This window comes from Oncorhynchus kisutch, linkage group LG25 (genome assembly GCF_002021735.2).
Source record: "Oncorhynchus kisutch isolate 150728-3 linkage group LG25, Okis_V2, whole genome shotgun sequence".
Lineage (NCBI taxonomy): Eukaryota > Metazoa > Chordata > Actinopteri > Salmoniformes > Salmonidae > Oncorhynchus > Oncorhynchus kisutch.
In genome coordinates, this window is record NC_034198.2 from 14,064,539 (window position 1) to 14,088,847 (window position 24,309).

At 41.5% G+C, this 24,309-nt stretch overlaps 1 protein-coding gene across 5 annotated transcripts; it reads right to left on the minus strand.

Moving 5' to 3' along the window:
• Window positions 1-1,552: 1,552 nt before the first annotated feature.
• Window positions 1,553-22,305, minus strand: LOC109869922 (AMSH-like protease). 5 transcript variants are annotated; one of them, XM_020460233.2, is made up of 12 exons: window positions 22,174-22,303; window positions 21,517-21,600; window positions 14,462-14,568; window positions 12,887-13,104; window positions 12,628-12,703; window positions 12,034-12,129; window positions 11,369-11,678; window positions 10,985-11,109; window positions 10,472-10,609; window positions 5,309-5,421; window positions 4,791-4,890; window positions 1,553-4,435 (listed from the first exon to the last, which is right to left on the minus strand). In XM_020460233.2, exons 3-12 carry the CDS (start codon window positions 14,540-14,542, stop codon window positions 4,379-4,381), a joined length of 1,314 nt encoding a protein of 437 aa, XP_020315822.1. In that variant the 5' UTR covers window positions 14,543-14,568; window positions 21,517-21,600; window positions 22,174-22,303; the 3' UTR covers window positions 1,553-4,378. The 5 variants fall into 5 exon arrangements, with proteins under 5 accessions (XP_020315822.1, XP_020315820.1, XP_020315819.1 ...); XM_020460231.2 differs by lacking the exon at window positions 21,517-21,600 and having other exon boundaries at window positions 22,174-22,305; XM_020460230.2 differs by lacking the exon at window positions 22,174-22,303 and having other exon boundaries at window positions 21,517-22,154.
• Window positions 22,306-24,309: the final 2,004 nt, after the last annotated feature.

A 24,309-nucleotide genomic window follows, 5' to 3' on the forward strand; every position in this document is an offset into this window, starting at 1 on the left:
CCTGTTCGTAAAAGAAAAAAGAAAGAAAAAAAAAAAACGATTTCCTGGTTCATCCTTTCAGGAGAATGGCTTTGTATATTCTTTAACAAAATAATTACAGCGACATACTTCATGCCCTGGATTGCAGAGGAACTGGATCCCTGGTCCTGTCTTGATAACCTGTTTTCACTCATTCCTTTCCCTTGATGACATGGTTCTGTTCATTTGGGGGGGGGGGGGCGCAGAACAACTACATTTGACAACACATGAAGTGCAGTTAAGCAACAACTTGGACAAGGAGATAAAGCAGTATGCATTTTTTATTACCAAAATGGCAGTGGAAAAGTGTGGTAGAGTCACTGCATTGACTGGTTGTCTTTCCCATTGCCAAACATAAAGCCACTACAACACAACATGTTTGTGCAGCACCACTGGGACAGCTGATCACACTGCAGCAATAGTCCAACACCACATTGTACAACTGATAATGCCATTATCAGCACTGCTGTGAGGGCGTGTGCAGAGTAAAAAAAAGATATGCCCGCTTCTGCCAGAGGTGAAAAAAGGACAGCTCCATTTTCTACAGCGAGGGGTGGTTAAAGGATAGCCTTGTCCCAGATCTGTTTATGCTTTTTCGCTAACTTCCATGGTCATTGTCAAGCCAAACAATGATGAGTTGCCAAGACGGCACAAACAGGTCTGAGACCAGGCTAGTTAACTGCTTCATGGGGGTGGAAAGTGAACTTATACCTGAGCTCTGTGTAGTCAAGGCCCTTGGGATGGCAAAAAGATACTCCTCAAATAAGGTGTCTAATGCGTCTTTGCTTATACAGTGCCTTCAGACAGTATTCATACCCCTTGACTTCTTCCACATTTTGTGTTACAGCCAGAATTCAAAATGGATTTAAATATATATTTTTCTCTCACCCATCTACAGACAATACCCCATAATGACAAAGCGAAAACATGTTTTTAGAAATGTAGCAAATGTGTAAAAAAAAAAAAAAATACAGAAATATCTAATTTACATAATTATTCACACCCCTTTGCTATGACACTCCAAATTGAGCTCAGGTGCATCCAATTTCCTTTGATCATCCATAAGACATCGCTACAACTTAAGTGGAGTTCCCCTGTGGCCAATTCAATTGTTTGGAGGTTATGTATATACAGTATAGAAGGTACCACAGTTGACAGTGCAAGTCAGAGCAGAAACTATACCATGAAGTCCAAGGAACTGTATGTAGATCTCCGAGATAGAATTGTGATGAGGCATATATCTGGGGAAGGGTATAAAACTATTTCTAGAGTGTTGAAAGTTTCCAAGAGCACAGTGGTCTCCATCATTGGGAAATTGCAAACATATGGAAATACCAATCTGAGCAACCGGGCAAGAAGGACCTTGGTCAGGGAGGGGATTATGAACCCAATGACCACTCTGACAGAACTATAAAGTTCTTGGCTGAGATGCCAGAAGGATAACAGTCTCTACAGCACTTTACCAAACTGGGCTTTATAGGAGAGTGGCCAGATGGAAGCCACTCCTGAGAAAAGGCACATGACAACACACATGGGGCTTCATTTATAAACTTTATATGCACAAAAATTCCCCAAAATTCCCATTTCACACTAAAGTTGGCAATTTTTTAATAAAAAAAAACTTGGTGGGAATGTGCTTATTCTCTCGCAAACTTTAGACCATGTGTATGCAGTTTCTAGTGGTTGAGGTATTGCATGGCAAGAAGTCAAAAGTAGACTAGCCTTGTGCAGGAAAATGTGACCGTCTTAACAACAACTAAATCGGGTAGCTAAATATATAATTACCAGATGCTATCACTAGCCGTTAGTGAGAAAATCTATTTGTTGAATTTGTATTCTAAAAACGTTGACTGCATTAATGTCAAATTCCTCAAGTAGACAATATTTAAATGTATAAACAAAAAAAAAATATATCATAACCATTGCAGTGGAAATTCCTCAGATTTTCTGGCCAAGATGAATTCATATTCCCGAAGTAGCCATACAACAGATTACCATGCGCAGCTCTCATTTAATTAGGCTTACCACCAGTATTAGATATGCTTTAATTTCCGAAAGTGAGCGCGCTTTATAACATACAATAGAATTCAACAGGTGAACAGACAGTTGATATTTTGCATTGAAGTGTATAGGCTACCACTATAAGTAGTGGCCTATAGTATGAAAAATAAAACATTCCCCCCCCCCACAAACCTAGTGCACTACGTGTTCACTAGTGGTGTATTAGCAGACCAATATAGCCTTCTGTAGCATGGGCAAAATTCCAATATTTCCAAAGTACACATTGATTGGTGTTTTTCAGAGTTATAATGTTCCTTCATGTGCACAGCTTTACTTCAGGTCTGATTTATAAACGGGAAACATGCGTGTATACATGGGATGCACCAAGTTTATACATCTAAATATTTTTGTGTGTGTGCGCCCTTTTCAGAAATGGTGCATGCAGATATTCTGTGTAAAATTTACAAGCCAGTTATGAGGCCCCTTGGAGTTTTCAAAAAGGCACGTGAACAACTCAGAGCGCAAGGCAAAACATTTTGTGGTCTAATGAGACAAACTTGGCCTGAATGCAAAGCGCTATGTCTGGAGAAAACCAGGCACAGCTCATCACCCGTCTAACACCATCCCTACCGTGAAGCATGGTGGTGGCAGCATCATGCTATAGGGGTGCTTTTCAGCGGCATGGACTGGGAGACTGGTAAGGATGGAGGGAACAAATGAAGCCAAATACAGGAAAATCTTTGATGAAAACTTGCTTCAGAGTGCAAACTACCTGACTGGTGTGAAGATGTATGTTCCAACAGGACAATGACACCAAGCATACAGCCAAAGCAACGTTTGAATGGCTTCAGAACCAAAATGCGAAAGTCCTTGAGTGGCCCAGCCAAAGCCGAGACTTGAAGCCCATTGAAAATCCGTGGAAAGACTTGAAGATTGCTTTTCAATGCCGCTCCAAAACAAATTTAACAGAGCTGGAGAGAATCTGCAAGGAAGAATGGGAGAAAATCCCCGAATCTAGATGTGCAAAGCTGATACAGACATACCCAAGACAACTCATCTCGCGATACAAATCGCGATACAAAGTATTGACTCGGGGCTGTGAATACTTATGTAAATGAGATATTTCTATATTTCATATTCAATACCCTCGCAAACAAATATACGTTTTCACTTTGTCATTATGGGGTCTTGTTTATAGATGGGTGACACAAACATCTATTTAATCCATTTTGAATTCAGGCTGTAGCAACAACATTTTGAAGATGTCAAGGGGTATGAATACTTTCTGAAGTCACTCATTCTTTGAGCACTTCGGTTTGTTCCTCCCCGCACAAGACATTCCACCTCGATGGGCTACTTCAAATAAGAACTGAGTTACGGTTTTCTTTTAGGTCAACACTTCCAAGATAAATCCAAGGCTCACAAATAATGCAAAAAATGTCAAGGCTAAAATCCAACTGGCCAAATGTAATCTATTATAACAAAGACTAAAAAGACAACATGAAACGTCCTAAGCCACATAGAGCCATCCCAATTCAATCAGTCCATTTTATATGATCTTTAAAAAAAAATGTTTGTTCATTTGTTGAATCTCTGCATATGTAATCAATTGTGTAAATACTGTATCATTGTGTCTCTCATGTCTCGTCTGTTGTATCCTGTACCAAGAAAGTGAAGGGTAAGGATACCCTCACGGGAGAATATCACTCATGTAATCATTCATATAACACACGCACCTGCTCACACACACACTTTATTCTCAGCCAGTTGTTCTCACACTGAAACACCTAAGGCCATTTACAGTAAGCCTGCGTGCTAAAAGAGTTCTCTCTCTCTCTCGAATTTCACATCAAATCTGACAAGCAGAAAGACTATCTGCATCAAAAACTCCCCTCTGCCAAAATTGTCAAGCCAAGCTATCAAAAAGCCCCCAACCAAAAACAATCCCATACTTAAAGTGAATAAAGAGTTGATAAAACAACACCATTAGAACAATTCCATAGCTCACATCATTGTGTTGCAAAGCAGTTTCAATTCACAGTACCTCATTTCAAAAAAATAAATAAATACAAAAGCCTTCATTGTAAACAACGGTATAAATGGGGCGGCAGGTAGCCTAGTGGTTAGAGAGTTGGGCCAGTAACCAAAAGGTTGCTAGATCGAATCCCCGAGCTGACAATGTAAAACTCTGTCGTTCTGTCCCTGAATAAGGCAGTTAACCCACTGTAGGCCCGTCATTGTCAATAAGAATATGTTCTTTAACTGACTTGCCTAGTTAAATAAAGGTTAAATTAAAAAATAAATAGGAGTTCCAGTTTGTGATGGTGAGGGTTGTGGGTGTCTTGTCTTCCCCTCGCTGTCACCGGAGGTCCAGCACTGTTGTTTTCGAGTCCTTTATAACAACATGCCTACAGATCTGAAAATAGAAAAGGCCATGTTTAATTCTCAGGTTAACTAACAACAACAGTGGAGAAGCACAACCATGAATAGAGGGACATATTTTTTATATTTTTTTATTTGACCTTTATTTAACTAGGCAAGTCAGTTAAGAACATATTCTTATTTACAATGCCTACCGGGGAAGTGGGTTAACTGCCTTGTTCAGGGGCAGAATGACAGATTTTTACCTTGTCAGCTCGGGGATTCGACATGAACCCCCCCACACACAATAATACACACAAGCTCCATTTGAGTGTGCTGAAAAAGAGGGAGGCTGCGGAAGCAGTGAGGCCTCTCTGTCTTCTGGGAGGATGTCTGTGTGTATTACTTACGCTGAAGAGCGGCGGGTCCTTGGAGTGTGGGTGAAAGCCCTTCAGTCTGCAGCCAGCGACCTCCCCCATCCCAGAGCTGGTGAGTCTGAACACCCCCGTACTGCAACACACAGATCACAGACACAGGACTTGTCTATATACAGTAGAGGCTCATGGCCAAAGGAAGTCATGACATCCATCTGGTAAAACTAGAGCGTCTTCCAGCCAAGCAACTGTGAGGCCTACATTAGGTTAGTCATCGGAGTTCTGAACTTATGCCCGAGGCTTATTCAGTGAGGTAGAACATTTAGAGCTGTGTAGAATAAGATAGAGAATAGAGATGTTAAGTATAGAACTGACACAACCCATTCTTCCACATCACAGAGAATCATCATGTCGGCTCCACACCACGCAATTCCGGTAACGTTGCTTCCTTACTGAATAAACCATTTGATACCACCCACATTGCATGGGTTGGTTTTCTTTAGCGTTAGCATCAGCAGGCTTACTCCTTCTAGCAGACAGGGACAGGGACTCACTCGTTGTGTTTGGGCGAGCAGACGATGGCGATGGCTTCAGGCAGCATGAGCTGGTAGGAGCCGTGTGTATGCAGGTCAACACTGGACAGGAAGGCCGTCTGGGTGGGGTGGGTCTGAGAACAAAGGAGAGCCACAGTCAGAAGAGTTGGTCGGGAGATAAAGATGTTAGGTGTTATATCTGATATTTATAGATTATGTTTATTCCCCAAAATCAGTGGAACTAGATTTCAGTCTGCCCCTCCACTGTGTAACTCCCATGTTAGGTGTTATTAGACCTGGGCTTCTGGGGCCGCAGCCCTGATTTTTTTTGGGGGGGGGGTCAAGTTCCGAACCTTTCGATGGTCAAAGAATTTCGAAATTTCAGGCTGTAAGTCTGATTATAAGTTTCCATAAACGGCGTATCACTTACACTCTAGGCAACTGCTCAGATTTGTGACTGTCATGGTTTTATCATTACTTTAGTCAAAACCGTGTCTGTAGCCCAAACCATTCAAAAAGATACAATCCATTTTACCGGAGGTACAGTATCTTGTTTGTTTTTTCTATCATGAATTCGGGGGAATTATTGGATAAATAAAATGTCCTGGGCAGTTTTAAAACTAGGTTACTCGCAGGCCGCTTACTAGCCTATTTGTCTCATAACAAACAAGCTGTTCAGTCATGTTACCTTTTAGCTAACAGCTTTGTAACTGGACATGCACACATTTGGATTAAGATGCACATGGAAAAAAAGAGATTGTGAACCCAACATTATATGTTTTATTTGAGTGGAAAAAAATGAATAGACATAATTTGGGTAGGGTGTATCCCTGGTTACATTTCGGCTATGCTTTGTTGTCTTCAGAAGATTTTCTGTTTAATTTATTTCTCCCACATCAGCTGATATAATTCAGTGGAACAATTCCTAATGAGTGGCTATCTCTTACAGAAAAACCACATGATTTCACAAATCAAATCAAAGTTTATTTGTCATGTGCGCCAAATATAACAGGTGTAGTAGACCTTACAGTGAAATGCTTACTTACAGGCTCTAACCAATAGTGCAAAAAAGGTGTTAGGTGAACAATAGGTAAGTAAAGAAATAAAACAACAGTAAAAAGACAGGCTATATACAGTAGCGAGGCTATAAAAGTAGCGAGGCTACATACAGACACCGGTTAGTCAGGCTGATTGAGGTAGTTGTGCTACCCACATGTGCTACCCCACGGCAAGGGGTACCAGAGCGCCAAGTCTAGGACCAAAAGGCTCCTTAACAGCTTCTAACCCCAAGCCATAAGACTGCTGAACAATTCATAAAATGGCCACTATAACATTAACACTATAACATGGACTATAACATTGACACCCCCCCCCCCCATCCGTTTTTTTTACACTGCTGCTACTCGCTGTTTATTATCTATGCATAGTCACTTCACCCCTACCTACATGTACAACTTACCTCGACTAACCTGTACCCCCACACACTGACTCGGTACCGGTACCCCCTGTATATAGTCTTGTTATTGTTATTTTATTGTGTGACTTTTTATTATTTTTTACTTTAGTTTATTAGGTAAATATTTTCTTAACTCTTTCTTGAACTGCACTGTTGGTTTAAGGGCTTGTAAGTAAGCATTTCACTGTAAAGTCTACACCTGTTGTATTCGGCGCATGTGACAAAAATCACGATGTCACATGTGAAGATGTGTTTTTGGAACCCTTTGGAATCCTTCACATGTGATCAGATTTTCACATGTACAGTGGGGCAAAAAAGTATTTAGTCAGCCACCAATTGTGCAAGTTCTCCCACTTAAAAAGATGAGAGGCCTGTAATTTTCATCATAGGTACACTTCAACTATGACAGACAAAATGAAAAAAAAAAAAAATCACATTGTAGGATTTTTAATGAATGAATTTGCAAATTATGGCGGAAAATAAGTATTTGGTCAATAACAAAAGTTTATCTCAATACTTTGTTATATACTCTTTGTTGGCAATGACAGAGGTCAAATGTTTTCTGTAAGTCTTCACAAGGTTTTCACACACTGTTGCTGGTATTTTTGCCCATTCCTCCATGCAGATCTCCTCCACGGACTTTCAACTCCCTCCAAAGATTTTCTATGGGGTTGAGATCTGGAGACTGGCTAGGCCACTCCAGGACCTTGAAATGCTTCTTACGAAGCCACTCCTTCGTTGCCCGGGTGGTGTGTTTGGGATCATTGTCATGCTGAAAGACCCAGCCACGTTTCATCTTCAATGCCCTTGCTGATGGAAGGAGGTTTTCACTCAAAATCTCACAATACATGGCCCCATTCATTCTTTCCTTTACACGGATCAGTCGTCCTAGTCCCTTTGCAGAAAAACAGCCCCAAAGCATGATGTTTCCACCCTCATGCTTCACAGTAGGTATGGTGTTCTTTGGATGCAACTCAGCATTCTTTGTCCTCCAAACACTACGAGTTGAGTTTTTACCAAAAAGTTCTATTTTGGTTTCATCTGACCATATGACATTCTCCCAATCTTCTTCTGGATCATCCAAATGCTCTCTAGCAAACTTCAGACGGGCCTGGACATGTACTGGCTTAAGCAGGGGGACACGTCTGGCACTGCAGAATCTGAGTCCCTGGCGGCGTAGTGTGTTACTGATGGTAGGCTTTGTTACTTTGGTCCCAGCTCTCTGCAAGTCATTCACTAGGTCCCCCCGTGTGGTTCTGAGATTTTTGCTCACCGTTCTTGTGATAATTTTAACCCCACGGGGTGAGATCTTGCGTGGAGCCCCAGATCGAGGGAGATTATCAGTGGTCTTGTATGTCTTCCATTTCCTAATAATTGCTCCCAGTTGATTTCTTCAAACCAAGCTGCTTACCTATTGCAGATTCAGTCTTCCCAGCCTGGTGCAGGTCTACAATTTTGTTTCTGGTGTCCTTTGACAGCTCTTTGGTCTTGGCCATAGTGGAGTTTGGAGTGTGACTGTTTGAGGTTGTGGACAGGTGTCTTTTATACTGATAACAAGTTCAAACAGGTGCCATTAATACAGGTAACGAGTGGAGGACAGAGGAGCCTCTTAAAGAAGAAGTTACAGGTCTGTGAGAGTCAGACATCTTGCTTGTTTGTAGGTGACCAAATACTTATTTTCCACCATAATTTGCAAACACATTCATTAAAAATCCTACAATGTGATTTTCTGGATGTTTTCTCTCTCATTTTGTCTGGCATAGTTGAGGTGTACCTATGATGAAAATTACAGGCCTCTCGCATCTTTTTAAGTGGGAGAACTTGCACAATTGGTGGCTGACTAAATACTTTTTTGCCCCACTGTAGTTTAATTTGACCAAATTGCTTTACATGTTGTCACGTTATCACATTAACTTCACATTAAAACATGTTTTTTTTCCATAAGGGATCATTTTATTTTCTACAATGTAGAAAATAGTAAAAATAAAGAAAAACCCTTGAATGAGTAGGTGTGTCCAAACCTTTGACTAAAATAGACTAATAATACAGTACCAGTCAATCTCTCTATGTTTATCTCAAAGTGTACCAGATTGATGCATTTATGCTGTTGAAATAGAAAAATGTCTTCTCTCAGGGGAGGATGCCCCCTCTGGTTTTGGGCTAAGCTCCCAATGTCCTCAACTCCTAAAAACATCCCTGGCACAGATTCAGAAGGCAGGTCTATGATTAACTTTGACATCTGAACCAATGGACCGGGTTTCTATGGTGATATTTGATTATTCAAATTAAGGGTGGGGAGTGGGCAAGTGTATGTGTGTGTGTGTGTGTGTGTGTGTGTGTATGTGAGTGCATAAGTGTGTATGTATGTGCATAAGTGTGTATGTATGTGCATAAGTGCATGTTTGAGTGCATCTGTGTGTGTACAATGTGTGTATGCGCTTGTGCATACAGTTGAAGTCGGAAGTTTACATACACTTAGGTTGGAGTCATTAAAACTTGTTTTTCAACCACTCCACAAATTTCTTGTTAACAAATTATAGTTTTGGCAAGTCGGTTAGGACATCTACTTTGTGCATGACACAACTAATTTTGTGTCAATTGTTTACAAACAGATTATTTCACTGTATCACAATTCCAGTGTGTCAGAAGTTTACATACACTAAGTTGACTGTGTCTTTAAACAGCTTGGGAAATTCCAGAAAATTATGTAATGGTTTTAGAAGCTTCTGATAGGCTAATTGACATCATTTGAGTCAATTGGAGGTGTACCTGTGGATGTATTTCAAGGCCTACCTTCAAATTCAGTGCCTCTTTTCTTGACATCATGGGAAAATGAAAAGAAATCAGCCAAGACTGAAAACATTTTTGTAGACCTCCACAAGTCTGGTTCATCCTTGGCAGCAATTTCCAAACACCTGAAGGTACCACATTCATCTGTACAAACAATAGTACGCAAGTATAAACACCCTGGGACCACGCAGCCGTCATACTGCTCAGGAAGGAGACACATTCTGTCACCTAGAGATGAACGTACTTTGGTGCAAAAAGTGCAAATCAATCCCAGAACAACAGCAAAGGACCTTGTGAAGATGATGGAGGAACCAGGTACAAAAGTATCTATATTCACACCATTCCAACCGTGAAGCACAGGGGTGACAGCATCATATTGTGGGGGTGCTTTACTGCAGGAGGGACTGGTGCGCTTCACAAAATAGATAGCATCATGAGGAGGGAAAACTATGTGGATATATTGGAGTGGTCATCACAAAGCCCTTTAGAAAAGGTGTGGGCAGAACTGAAAAAACGTGTGAGGGCAAGGAGGCCGACAAACCTGACTCAGTTACACCAGCTTTGTCATTAGGAATGGGCCAAAATTCACCCAACGTTTTGTGGGAAGCTTGTGGAAGGCTACCTGAAACGTTTTACCCAAGTTAAACAAATTAAAGACAATGCTACCAAATACTAATTGAGTGTATGTAAACTTCTGACCTACTGGGAATGTGATGAAATAAATGAAAGCTGAAATAAATCATTCTCTCTACTATTATTCTGACAATTCTCATTCTTAAAATAAAGTGGTGATCCTAACTGACCTAAGACAGGGAATTTTTACAGGGATTAAATGTCAGGAATTGTAAAAAACAGAGATGAAATGTAATTGGCTAAGGTGTATGTAAACTTCCGACTTCAACTGTATGTGTGGAGGTGTGTGTGTAGTGTCGACTTACATGGATCCAGCCAAGAGTCAGTAGGTTGTGGTGGTCCTGGAAACTAAAGAGCTCCTCCACGTTCTCCATATCACAGTAGTCTGGGCCGGCTGACTGTTTGGGCACCACCACATGGGTCAACATGAACTCGTTTTGAGTCTGGAAGAGACAAAGGTGAGACTTCCTATGAGTTAATGCATTACAATGCACAACACAGTCGCTAATAACTGTGCATAAGTCTACTGGCACTGAGGTACTGTTACTGCTATTTTGCAGGACCATCAAATGAGAGCAAATACTGTAGCAACTACAATCAACTTTGAACACCTTACATTGGCAACCTCCCGCTCTCCTCCTACTTGACATAACTATTGTTTGCAGATGGAATGGCACTGAGTAAAAATGGTGTCTCCGACGGTTTGCTTAGATAAGGTAAGCAGTAGCCTGGGAAGTTTGACTTTCCCCAATAAAGTGGTAGTTTGTCGACAAAATAAAATAGATCAATGTTTGTGTGGAGAGCAGAGCATGTCTTACCAGTTTTCCACAGAGTACCCCACATGTCTCTATTCCCCTGGCTGTGTTACTGTCGGCTAGCAGTAGAAACCTGTAGGTCAGGTCTCTAGGAATGACCACCCGCCTCAGGCCCTCAACCCGTTGATCTGTATGGACACACACACACACACCACACGTAAGCACAGTATGTGTAACAACAATAATAGGATGTCCATCAGTGTGACTCATGCAACACAAAAACATGCATCAACAGTGACTAACCAGCTCAAATATATACACCATCTATTAATGTACCTCATTATTGACTTCCTCATTACCTTACTCATGGTTAGTCTCTGAGTAACAATCACTCAATCGAAAATATAGAACCTAGATGTTATATACTAATGGGAGCAGGACACTCACTATGTACGCCAGCCAGTGTAGCTGCTGGCTTGCTGCTGGGGAGAAACTGTTTATTACGGTTTGGGTCGAGACGAACATGGTTCTTGGAGGAGTGGGACAGGCAGGCCCCGTCTGTTTGTTCAGGCACTTTAGCGACCGCCTCGTCTCTGCGATTGGCCAGCTCCTGTCTGCGCAGTTGGTCCTCGAAGTAGCGGAATTGCTCCGACTCCATCTGCATCCTGCGCAGCTGCGCCACCCTCTGCCTCTCCTGCTCAACCAGAGACATCTTCTGCAGCTGCTGGCCGCAGCAATCCGCCACCACCGCCTGGCTCTGCACACACATACAAACGAGTGCACACATGAACACGCACGTGCAGGCACAAACCGAAGATACAGACACAACACTTCAGATCTGTGCCATTTTAATATTAGTACAATTTGTTGATATGCATGATCTTACTCCTAAATATTCCTCATCACTACTTATCACAAACTACAAATGTAACTACAGACTGTTGCATTGAAGCATTATTATTAGCTGAAAAAGTGATACAAACACCGCACTGTAACTAATATGAACAGGTGTTGCACACTAGCACTGGGCTTAGAGCCACACATTGCGCTCCCAGCCAGCCTCCTAGCGATTCTCAAGGAATGTAACGAAAGGTTCCGATGCTAAACCTTACCTGACTTTTGAGATACTCTGTTTGTTCCTTGTTGTACTTCTCGTGGAGGAGCTTCTTCAATTGATCTTTCCGCGGAAATGCGACATCTTGCAACTTCTGAGAATAAAATCAACTGTATGAGTGCAGGCAGGGAAATACTTTCTTCCATTAGCCGTGGTGCTTCGCAGATCCAATGGTCAATAAGTGTGGGCCAAATCCTTACATGACGAATAGAAAACGATGAGCCATTCATCTACCATTTCAAAGATCTTAATAGATCGTAGTGGCGCTTCTATTGTTTGTATACAAAAGGTAATCTACAGCCCTTTCTAAACTAGTGCTGTTCCTGAGCTGACCTTGGACTCGCTTACCTTTACAGGCATCACTTAAATCAAAGCAGACCTGAATCCCCCCCACTAAGTATGAGGCACCCACTAAGTAGACAACCACTCAGCCAGACAGACAGGGCCCTCGTACCACCCTGCGACTCCTCTCTCCATCCCTCGACCCCTCTCTCCATCCCTCCAGCCAGGCTAATAAGCCCTGATGTTAATGAGCTTTCCGCAGGGCTGAGCACCACATGGGTCCACTCAAAACAGAAGCCCAAGGGCTTACCTTTATTATCACCTGTTTCTCAGGCACACTGCACTGCTGGTAGTCTCGATGGCTGGGGAGTTTCTCGACAAACAGACTAGAACACAACAGAGAGATAGTGGGTGGTTAGACAGATTACAGTAGTGCATTAATCATCAGACACTGTACTTGATCTGCCATTAGTACATTGGACATAGGCCAACGTTATGCTAGTACTACACTCTATCATAGGCCCTAGTCTAGACACAGGTATTAGATACTCTCTCTCTCCTCTCCTTACGTGATGAACTTGTTGTAGAGGATGTAGGCATTCTCCAGGCTGCCCTCCTCCAGGTACACGGCGGCCATGCGCTCCATCTCCACCCCGGACCGGAAGTAGCGGCGTGGCGTGATCTCTTCGTTGATCTCGATGCTGCAGCCCATCTTGCTGAGGGCCCGCACGCGCTCTCCCGCCGTCAGGCTCACGTCCGTGTGGTCCGGCTCGGCTGCCAGCTTCTTCTGTCGGGGGTCAAAGGTCACCGGGATCAGAGATCAACGTTCAAGCACCAGGGTCAGAGTCCGAGAGGACACGGGCAGAGCAGTCACAGAGGTCAACTTAGGAGTCAAAGTAACCACAAGCATCGGAGTGTAGTAGGTGTCCCTAGAAACTGATCAAAGGCTAGTGTTGCATTTTCCCATCTAATGGATAAGGTTAGGCTAGGACTAAGTCATCCTGGTTATAAACACCAGCATTAGAACACCTCTTTCTCTACACCCCAGGGCCTAAAACAACACATTCATCACTAACATTGCATCAGTACCAGAAAAACCCTAAGGCCAACAGTCTGACACAGCAACCCTAAACAACAGCTAGCATCAGCACGGGCTGTCTCCCTCAGTAGTCTCCCAGCCCTCCCTCTCCAGGTGGTCACATGACCGGACAACATCATCACTGTTCATCCTTCACTGGGACAGGGCGGCCAGTGCAGGTTCAGTGGGCGGGGGTTGGGGGGATTAAGGGGGGAGCTGATCGGAAGCCTGCTCCCTCTGAGCTCGCTGCTATGCTAGCCCCCGCTTTGGCCTGAGCGGCCCTGCTCTGCACCATACTAATGAGCGCAGCAGAGTACACACTGGACACTGCTGCTGCAGAGTTCCCATAAGGTTACTATTGAATGTGGACGTCTTATCAAGATCCTACTGGACTCTACAGGGGGAAATTGACGAAGACTGCAGACAGAACCATTGCTCGCAGAACATAATGGGCATAATAATGGGGGAAATGTTTGGACACTCAAAAGTGTCAAATTTAGACATACTTTTGGCAGTGATAGTTGAAGCAGGCATGAGCACTCTCTCTTTTGAGGGCTTAATAATAACAACATCTGCTTTGTCTAATCATCTATTCATGAGCAGCGGAAGTAAAGTCTGAAGAGGCTAACATCCGCTCTGTCCCCCATTCTCTCCTTCCATCCATCTCTCCCAACGCAGGATGGAGGGATGGCCCTGAATGGAGAGATGAGTCTGAATGACAGAGCAGCTGCAGTGGGAATACTAATGGGAGTGAGTCAGAGGAAACCGTTGGAGTGGACCCCCCAAACCCACTCACACCCCCCCCCCCCCCCCCACAGAATAAATCAATACAACCCACCCCCACGCCTTCCCAGACCATCATAAACACCCTCTACAGAGTAAACTCATTCACCCCAGCCTTCCTATACTAACCTTGAATCCTTTTATTCCCTAGACGAGAGCCCTCTAGCCCCTCCTTTCACACCGCCTCTTCTTCTCCTAACCTATCCCACTCCACACACAGCTCACCCCTCCCTGCTTCACCGCCCCACCCTAAGTACGCTCACCACTGACTGACAAGACTCACCAGTGTGCTGAAGCTGAAGCCTTGCTCCATGGTGTCTTTAGACTGCAGGGTCACAGGTTCCAATCTTCCCAATGTGTCCATCCGTCATCTCCCAAGATTATAGCCCACTGGAGACGAGAGGAGCGAAACCTTAGCTCGGCTAATGGCCATGACTCTGTTGTGTAATTATGACCATTGGATCGATAAGGTTTCCTCTCACTGAGAGAGACCCATTCATGTTGTCCACAGAGACAGCTTACCCTCGGTAGTAGTCATATAAATGGTCAAGAGCTTGGCTTATAACCTGACTTGAATTACAAGTATGACTATTGGATTTGTTTAGCTTTTCCAGCCATATAGTTTCTCTGTTGTTTCATAGCACAAGAGTTTCCAAAAGCAGCCTCTCAATCAAATTCAAACAGGTTTTTCAAAATAGCTCAACATGCCTCCCAGAAAATGTGCTACTGTTGCTATGGCAGCTTGTAACCAAGCAGCAAAATAGGGTGAGTCATGGACATATTTTGCTGAGATGAAATCCTTGATGGGGCTTTATCTAGCTTGGTCAATTAGCAGATTTCAGCAGTGCATTTAATCATCTGGGTTCCCTCTATTCTTCAATCCAAAAATGACTCTTGATACTACAACAGATTTGAGAGCAAGATGTTGCCATACATTCAAACCCTTTGGGTGATTCCATTCCTCAGTGATATGCAGTGATCGTCTGCTTGATGCTGCCTTGGAAAACCATTGTGTACAGTACAAAATGGGAACATGGTGTGAAATCTAGGTGTAATTAACACTGCTTGAGGCTGACTTTAATGTGGTGGGGGAAAAAAATACTTCAAGTCAGTGACTGTAAAATGACCATATTTCTGCAGTTAATAACTGTATTTAATCATATATTTTAAAAAAGGTGGGTAGAATTCAGAAATATTTTCACCCCAAACTGAACTGTAGTGTACATTGACATTGGGGTGGTGCTGGAGATGATGAATATGGAAAACTTCACCATTCATGTGTTTGGATTCCTACTTTCTCTGCAAGAAGCAGCAATGCTCAAGCAGATGGGAACAACATTCACTGATTCAAATACATGAAAGGCTTCAGTCACTCACAGATTATGAACACAGCATGACTAACTTAATGCATGAAAGATCAACTAGATTTCTAATTTTTGGCAATGTGTCTTATTTTCAATAAATGTACAATATTTTAGCCGGCATTTTGTACATTATCACCCAAAATTCTCATTATCAAAATGTGTCTGGATTAAATTCTCGGGTCAATTTGACTTTAGAAAGCCTAACTTATTTTAATAAAACAAAATCCGTTGCTGTAGTTTGTCCATAAACTCACAAAAATTGTATTTTAGTTTAATTTGACATTAAACTGTTAGATGTATTATGTAACAACACAGTGTCTGTAGACGTGTCTAATTACGTAACACTGTAAAATATCCAAATTTCTTTAAAATAAAGTTGTATTCACCCATGCATGATGCATCATTTAGAGCAGGTATTCCCAAACTGAGGTACGCGCAATGCCGTCGGGGTTACACCAAATAAAAATGTGATTCACATAATAAAATATAAAAAGATTCTTCACATTTTCACACAGTCCATTAAGAGACACATAACAGCTCTACTGGTAGTACTGCTACTACCAGCAGTACTACACCTGCACCTGTCGACGACACAAGTTGTTCTGCTTGAAACCCCCTGAAAAAACAGACCACGACATTGGACCTTCAAAGAGGCGCAAATCTGATGAGAACTACGTTGATTGGTGGTTCACTTATATTGGGAGTAGAGCCTTTCCTCAGCCACAGTGTGTTATATGTGCAAAAGTACTATCTCACAACTCGATGAAACCTCCACTCTTGCACAGACATTTAGAAACAAAACATGGCAATATGAAAAAGAGGCCAGGGGGGATTTGAAGTGAGAATTAAGACGACTTTCGAGTAGTAAGACATGTATAAAAGCAACAGATACCATTAATAAGAAGGGGCTAGAAGTGTCTTATACGGTGAGCTACCGAGTGGCTAGGACAGACAAGCCCCATACTATTGTGGAGGACTTAATTCTTCCTGCTGCCGCGGATATGGCTGGGACAATGCTGGGGGAAAAAGCCAAAAAACTATACAGACAATGCCTCCATCAAACAACACTGTTTCACGACGCATCCGTGACATGGCAGGAGATGTTTTGAAACAATTACTGCTTCGCATATAAGCCAGTGAAATCTATGCGTTACAGCTAGATGAGTCACAGCTCCTGTTACATTTCCGTTATGTTTATGGGGGTCAATTAAGGAAGACATCCTCTTTTGCAAACCACTGGAAACCTCGACAACAGGAGAGGATATTTTTTAAGTACTGGATAGCTTTGTGACATCAAATGGACTTTGGTGGTTAAGATGTGTTGGTATCTGTACTGATGGCGCAAAAGTCATGACAGGGAGAGATAGTGGAGTGGTGACGCGCGTGCAAGCAGTTGCTCCCGACGCCACTTGAGTAGACTGCAGCATCCACCAAGAGGCTCTTGCTGCCTGACAGCTTGAAATTGGTTTTGGACACTACAGTGAAAATGGTTACCTTTGTTAAAGCAAGGCCCCTGAACTCGTGTATTTTCTGCACTATGCAATGATATGGGCAGCGACCATGTAACGCTTTTACAACATACAGAAGTGTGCTGGTTATCAAGGGACAAAGTATTGAATTGAGAGACAAACTTAAAGTTTTCTTTATTGACCATAATTTTCACTTGTCTGACCGCTGGCATGATGACGAGTTTCTCACATGACTGGCCTATCTGGGTGATGTTTTTCTCATCTGAATGATCTTTATCTAGGATTACAGGGGACTCTCCGCAACTATATTCAATGTGCGGGACAGAATTGAGGCTATGATTAAGAGGTTGAAGCTCTTCTCTGTCTGCATTAACAAGGACAACACACAGGTGTGTGCAAATGAACTAAAGCCTAAGGAAAATGTCAAATGTGATATAGCGAAGCACCGGAGTGAGTTGGGTGCGCAATTACGCAGGTACTTTCCCGAAACGGATGACACAAACAACTGGATTTGTTCATGCCTCCAGTCCACTCCAGTCCACTTGCCTGCCTCCAGTCCACTTACTGATATCTGAACAAGAGAGCCTCATCGAAATTGCAACATGCGGTTCAGTGAAAATTGAATTTAATCTGACGCCACTGCCAGATTTCTGGATTGGGCTGCGCTCAGGGTATCCTGCCTTGGCAAATTGCGCTGTTAAGACACTGATGCCCTTTGCAACCACTAGCATGAAAACTAAATACAGGCACCGACTGTGTGTGGGGAAATGATTTAAGACTGAGACTGACTCCAATACAACCCAACATTGCAAAGTTATGTGCATCCTTTCAAACACACCCTTCTCATTAACCTGTGGTGAGTTATTCACAATTTCCGATTAACAAATATTTTTTTATATGTAAGGTGGTTAAATAAAGAGCAAAATGATTGATTATTATTATTTGTGCCCTAGTCCTATAAGAGCTCTTTGTCACTTCCCACGAACTGGGTTGTGACAAAAACTCACACTCATTCTTATGTTTAATCAAATGTATCGTATAGTGTGTGTGTGTGGCAGGCGTATAATGATAGCAAAAAACAACATTTGAGAGTGCGCTGACCCTGGTGCTAGAGGGGGTACGCAGCTGGAGGTTGAATGTTTGAAGGGGTACGGGACTATAAAAAGTTTGGGAACCACTGATCGAGAGGAGAACCACTGATCGTGTTGGTAACTTTATTTATTTACTAGGACCCCTCCTTAATAAACCGATTGTACAGATTTTTTGTAAAACAACAGTTATTTGATTAAGTAAGGTTTGTCAAGAAATACAGGGTGTATAAAACACATTTAACTTACTTTAAGCCACAATCGGCAGCTAATGTTTCAGCAAAGAGCAACCCCACCAGTATATCCCCCATTTTCACACTAACCTATACTGTTGTTTGATATCCCAAGACCGTTTTTGATCAGTATCTCACACATTGAGGTACTTTATAGGTATAATGTGTTGTGCTGTTTGCATTCCCACTCCATTCGGGAAATACATCTAAAATACCTTACAACCACAAATATCCAAATCCTATTACAAAGATAATATGACCTGTACAGCTGTCATCAAGGCAAAGGGTGGCTATTTTGAAGAATCTCAAATGTAAAATATATTTTGATTTGTTTAACACTTTTTTGGTTACTACATGATTCTATGTGTTATTTCATAGTTTTGATGTCTTCACTATTATTCTACAATGTAAAGAATAGTAAAAATAAAGAAAAACCCTGGAATGAGTAGGTGTGTCCAAACTTGACTGGTACTGTATAATATATATATATATATATATATATATATATATTTTTTTTTACAGTCACTGTTTTACATCCACTTTTGACTTTTGAAAAAACATGCATGTAATTACAGAACTTATACTTACACTGAAGTAAGGGGTATTTTCGTCAATTGCATTAAAGGGCGACTGCATTCCTGATTTGGTTCATTAAGAAATGCTGGTGGCCATTACTGATTTCAAATGTGAGTTGGTTTCGGGGTGTGGTTCGATGTTGGTGCCTCGTGTCTTGTGTTCGCAGGTGGAAAGAGTTAGGCAAATATTTTTTTCCGGCTGATGTGAGAACATGGCAAAATTGGTTTCACTTTGGATAGCCTATCTCCGGGGCTAGTTAGAGACGTCAATAAACTACACAATGCAAATGAGACAATATTTTAATGTTGCACAACTTCTCATTAAACACTTTCAATTTGTAAATACATTTCTACAATTTGAGGTTTTTAAGTCATTGAAATTTGGAGCTGTTGGAATTTTAACATATTGTCCCATGTAAATTGTGTAATTTACAGATGGTCCCAAACTAGCCTTATATGGCTATCCAAAGTCAACCCAAATTTACCACAGGCATTTTGATCTGGTCAGGAGCAAGCTGCACTCCGAATGTATGATTACTTGCTACTGCCAGCTGTGGGCATGTGGGTAGGGTTGAAACAAGCCCAACCTTCATTTACGTTGTGATGCAGTAATGACCACAAGTCTCACAAAACTCTGTTTTGGACAAGACTGATTTTTTGAACAAAATTATCCTATTTACGCTTTGTAGTACATTTTGACAGTATAATAAATGTTACTGAGTCATATTAACCCCACATAGGCTGTTTTCTAAATGACAAGTTCGTTTTTAACAGGGCCTAAAATGAACACCCACCACCAGTCAAATGCAGGTAGATTTTGGCATTGGCAGGTAAGAGACAATTTATGCTTGATCCGAAAATGTGGTCGAGCGCGCCAGTATGGCACGCAGAGGCCAAATTGAGCTCTGTAGCACATCGCCGTGCACTTCTAAAAAAAATGTACGTGGAGGGCTCAGTAGAGCTCCGCATTGACATGATTGGTTAACCGAACGTGAGTGCGAGAGGTCCTGTATAAACACAAACTCACTTCCTAAACAACAGCTCTGCGTTGCTCGGTGGAGCGCAAGAAGTATGAATGCCCTGACTTGTGCAGAGGCCATATCATCGTAGATGCTGAAAGGCCCATACAGATGTCAGATTGATCATGCAGCACATTTAACCCACACAGTGCTGCAACACTGCCAGGCTGGGGGCTGTGCGCACCTGATGAACTGAGTGAATATTTTATTTTTTAGTAGCGCTGGCACAGGTATAAAAGTTGGTCTAATTTACTTGAAACGAAAGTCTACTTAAGTGAGACTTTGTCCTTGAGTTTCTTGGCTATTTACATTATTTTGTTCACAAAGGTTGTTTTTCAAAGTTTGGAGTTTCAAATGTTAGGGAAGAGAAGACAATGCAGCTACTAGTCAGACTCTCAATCTCACAGGCACAAACAGGACTCGAGCCGCGTTACCACGGTAACCGATTTTTTTTTGTCTCATCTGTGATATTTTGTTTATAAGACTTTACAAAAAAATGTACTTAAACAATATACCACATTGCTTCTTACTAGTAATACATGTATTGTTTTAGAAACTTTTAAAAGCTTGTTCATCCATCTCTTGGTTTTTTTGGTAATTTTTGTGAGAAAAAAAAGGTTGTTTTTGCCTGGCCTGGGGGGCTTTACTTGGCTCATCACGCTCTAGCTTCTCCTTATGACAGGCAGAGTGCCTGCAGGCTGACCTTGGTCGTCAGTTGAACGGTGTTTCCTCTGACACATTGGTGCATCTGGCCTCCAGGCGGTGTTTTGGAGGACGCATGACTCGACCTTTGCCTCCCAAACCCATTGGGGAGTTGCAGCGAGAACATAAGATCGAAATAGCGGAGAAAAAGGGGGTACAAAAAGAATGTTTTACTTTTTGGGACTTTTTAAAACTTTGCATTGATTGTGGTAAAATGCATAATATCGGATAAAAAAACCTTATAATAATTATCAAATAGATAAGTACAGATCCTAATCTCACTGATTTAAGGAGGACATTTCATTAAAAAATTATATTTCCTGAAAAATTCTGCTTTTTTTGGTCAAATGTGAGTTTTTGGTCAGAGTGTTCTACTCTGTTAGTACTCTTTTCTATGATACAGTACAGTAAGGACAACGAACCAACATAATTCAAATGTTGCTTGAGAATGGAAAGGCATAGAAAGCTAAAAGTTGTTTTACAACATACCTAAGATGCCAAGTCAACAGAACACATTTGATTGACATGTCCCATTTTCTGAATTAACCTGTATTTCCATCAAAATTATTTGAGTCTTTCCTTCAATTGAATTTACACAATAAATGCACCATTCAAAAATGTTAAACTATTTTAAGATATGACTTACAGATTCAGGAAACAAAAAAATGGTTTATGGCATGTGCTTGCATCGTAGGGCAGCATACTATATTTTAGTCACTGTATTAGTTAGACTACTGATATCACAGACCATTATCTTAACTAGTACCCATTATAACAGTAGCATAGCATTATTTTAATAACAAAAGTCACAGTGAATTTATATACATAGAAAGTAGGTAACAATTCATACAAAACTAAATGAAACATTGAATGAACATTGTAACTTACCTCTCTCAAACTGAGACTTGTCTGTGTGCTTCCTGTATGCTTTGGTAAGCTGATGCACCTGGCACTAGCTAAGTAGTACAACTTCTTTTGATAGCCATGTGTGTCAACAAAATGAGAAAATCACTGCCTACATGTCAACATTAGGAATGTGTCCCATCAGCAACATTGTATCTGTACAATGACATCGATCATCACTTTATCTACACTGCATTTGTAGTTCCAGATTCCATGTAGCAATATAGGACCTTCTATTCGACCTCGTTTGTGATTTAAAACCGATTTCTGGTCATTTCACCAGCTTTGCCACAACAAGACATTTAAGGGGGGGTTAGGAATGATACTCACTCCCTAAAAAAAAAACACAATCACTGGCTACTGCGTATACGTTCTGGAAAATTAAATAAACTATTTGATTTAACAGTTTAGCTGCAGTAGACTGATAAATCGTGTAAATAGTTCAAAATGCGAACCAGTTTATTTGCTTCCCCAAACTCCATATCCCTGTCGTCACACGCTAGAATTGAGTGCGAAAGCAGGAAACTGGCGTCAATAAAAGCCACTGTTATCTTATCCAAACCTGGCGTATTTAGCTTTTGTAAGCCTACTTCATGAAGTCATTGTTAAAAATGAAAAGGGATAGAAAGAGCGAAAGTTTACCGATGATAAAATGGCTGAAAGCTGTCTTTCAAATCCAATGTCCTAATAGGCGAAAGAGATTGTCATCCAGTCCTCCTATGATAGCATCGGCGCTGTGGTGTTGGTGACAGCAGCCGTGGTCGCTATGAAGGGATGTGTCCTACCACACATAAAAGGGGTGGAGAGGAAAATCCACTCCAGCACACTACTGGACAAAAGAGAAAATACCCTACAGTTTCGACACCGGCAACAGCATTTGCATCCTGTAATTCATAAGATTATTCATGGCGCACACACCACAGCGGCGGTTGACACACTGCCATCATAAAAACGTGGGGTTGAAAAAAGAAATACAAACATCTAAAGAATTACCAACAAGAAGCCATTTGATTACCATTCGTCCAATAATTAATCTTATAGAAAAACATGATTTTGGACATAGAGATGATTCTGATTAAAATAGGGCGCATTGGAAATAAGTGTAGTGTAATAATCAAACTCCGTCGCCAGAGGGCGTAGGCTACATTACGATACCTGCTGAGCATTTTAGAACATTCAAATGGAAAAAGGATATTTAGAACAAATATGCCTCACTAACATGTACAATAACGAATCACATCGGATCTATTCAGTTCATTTCTAGCTGCAACGTTCGGCAACCACACGTGCGCTTTCTCCAAAAAAAGGTATGTGCTGTGATGGAACTGTGTGTATCAACTTCATAAAAGTTCAACAGTGGCCTATACCATAGCCTAAACAACACGAGCCTATTTAAGACGATCCAGCTAAATTGAATTAAGATTTGAATAATTCAAATGTGGTTCACTCTGGATGAATTAAGGAAATGTAACATCATCATGCCCACGTTCATGATTACTGCATGGCTTTCCAGATTTATCATTGATCTCTATTCTAATGAACATATGTGACACAATGATAAACCTCACCCTTTGCATGGTGATGTTGTGCCATGTTTTACCTTTATGCAAAATGCTTACTCACACTTGTTGCCTATCCTAACTTCTTAAAATTAGCATCGCAATAGACCAACTTTAGCCTAATACTGTTTATGTAGGCAAATGTATCTTCGTGAAAACCGACATTAAACACAGCTGAACAAAAAATCATCAGAATCATTAAATAATCCAACAAAACACACCCTAAATGTGTTAAGACTACTTTGGGTGTAGGACTAGATGTTGAACATGAGCAGTGGCCCGTGAGGTGCGTAGGCCTAAATTAAAAATGAAGAAATTGGCTGTGGAAATATTAGCCTAGGAAACACGTCAGTGATCTTCAGGTCGGAATGTCGGAGCTCTCAAAAGATGCCTGAGCTTCCGAAATAGAATTCCAAATTGGATGATCGTTCATAATGATTATTTCCCAGTCGGAGCTCGTTTTTCTTCGAGTCCAGTTGTCTTGAACACATTGAAGTCGGACATTTCTGAGTTCCAAGGTCTCAGACCCTTGTGGTTTTGAACGCGGCATCTTTCTAGAGCTCTGACTTTCTGACCTGAAGATCACTGATGTTATTTGACCGGGTTTCCACCCCAGAGTTCCCAGATGTCTTGAAAGCACCAAGTGTATTCCGAGGTGAGCTGTCATTTACACACGTGTAATGGCCACGTAAGACTATTTTAGTCTCTGTACAGTTGTTTAGTCTCAGACATGGGCTAATAAAGTTTCAGTAGCCTACTTTACAATAGCAGGCTAGCTCCTCGGGAGCATAGCAGGTGGATTGCCAGGTTTGGACACACCTTCCCGCACCTGAGGTAACTCTGCCTTTACAATATTTAAAGGACTAGCATATTTGATGTTGGTGTCTTGTGTGAAAGAACACAATCAGAAGTTAGTTCATGAAAACAGTTTATTCCAGACAAACCATATTCCAGTGAAAAGCAGATGTTTGGATTTGCAGATACATTTGCAAAAAAATAAAAAAATGGATTTCGCTTTGCCATTATGGGGGATTGTGTGTAGATTGATGAGGATTTTCATTTATTTAATCAATTTTAGAATAAGGCTATAACGTAACAAAAAGTGGGAAAAGCCAAGGGGTCTGAATACTTTCCGAACACTGTGCATACAGTCAATTTAGATGGAGAGCATAAATGCACTAAAAGCATTTCCGCAAAGCTTTGTGATTAACGCGGACAG

Excerpts from the sequence above, each read along its gene's own strand:
- LOC109869922 (XM_020460231.2), bottom strand. The coding sequence starts at position 14,542 with ATGGACACATTGGGAAGATTGGAACCTGTGACCCTGCAGTCTAAAGAC. Across the intron at positions 11,110-11,368 it reads TACACTGGCTGGCGTACATA|ATCAACGGGTTGAGGGCCTG; the intron begins GTGAGTGTCCTG and ends GTGTCCATACAG. Across the intron at positions 4,436-4,790 it reads AGGACCCGCCGCTCTTCAGC|ATCTGTAGGCATGTTGTTAT; the intron begins GTAAGTAATACA and ends TTCTATTTTCAG.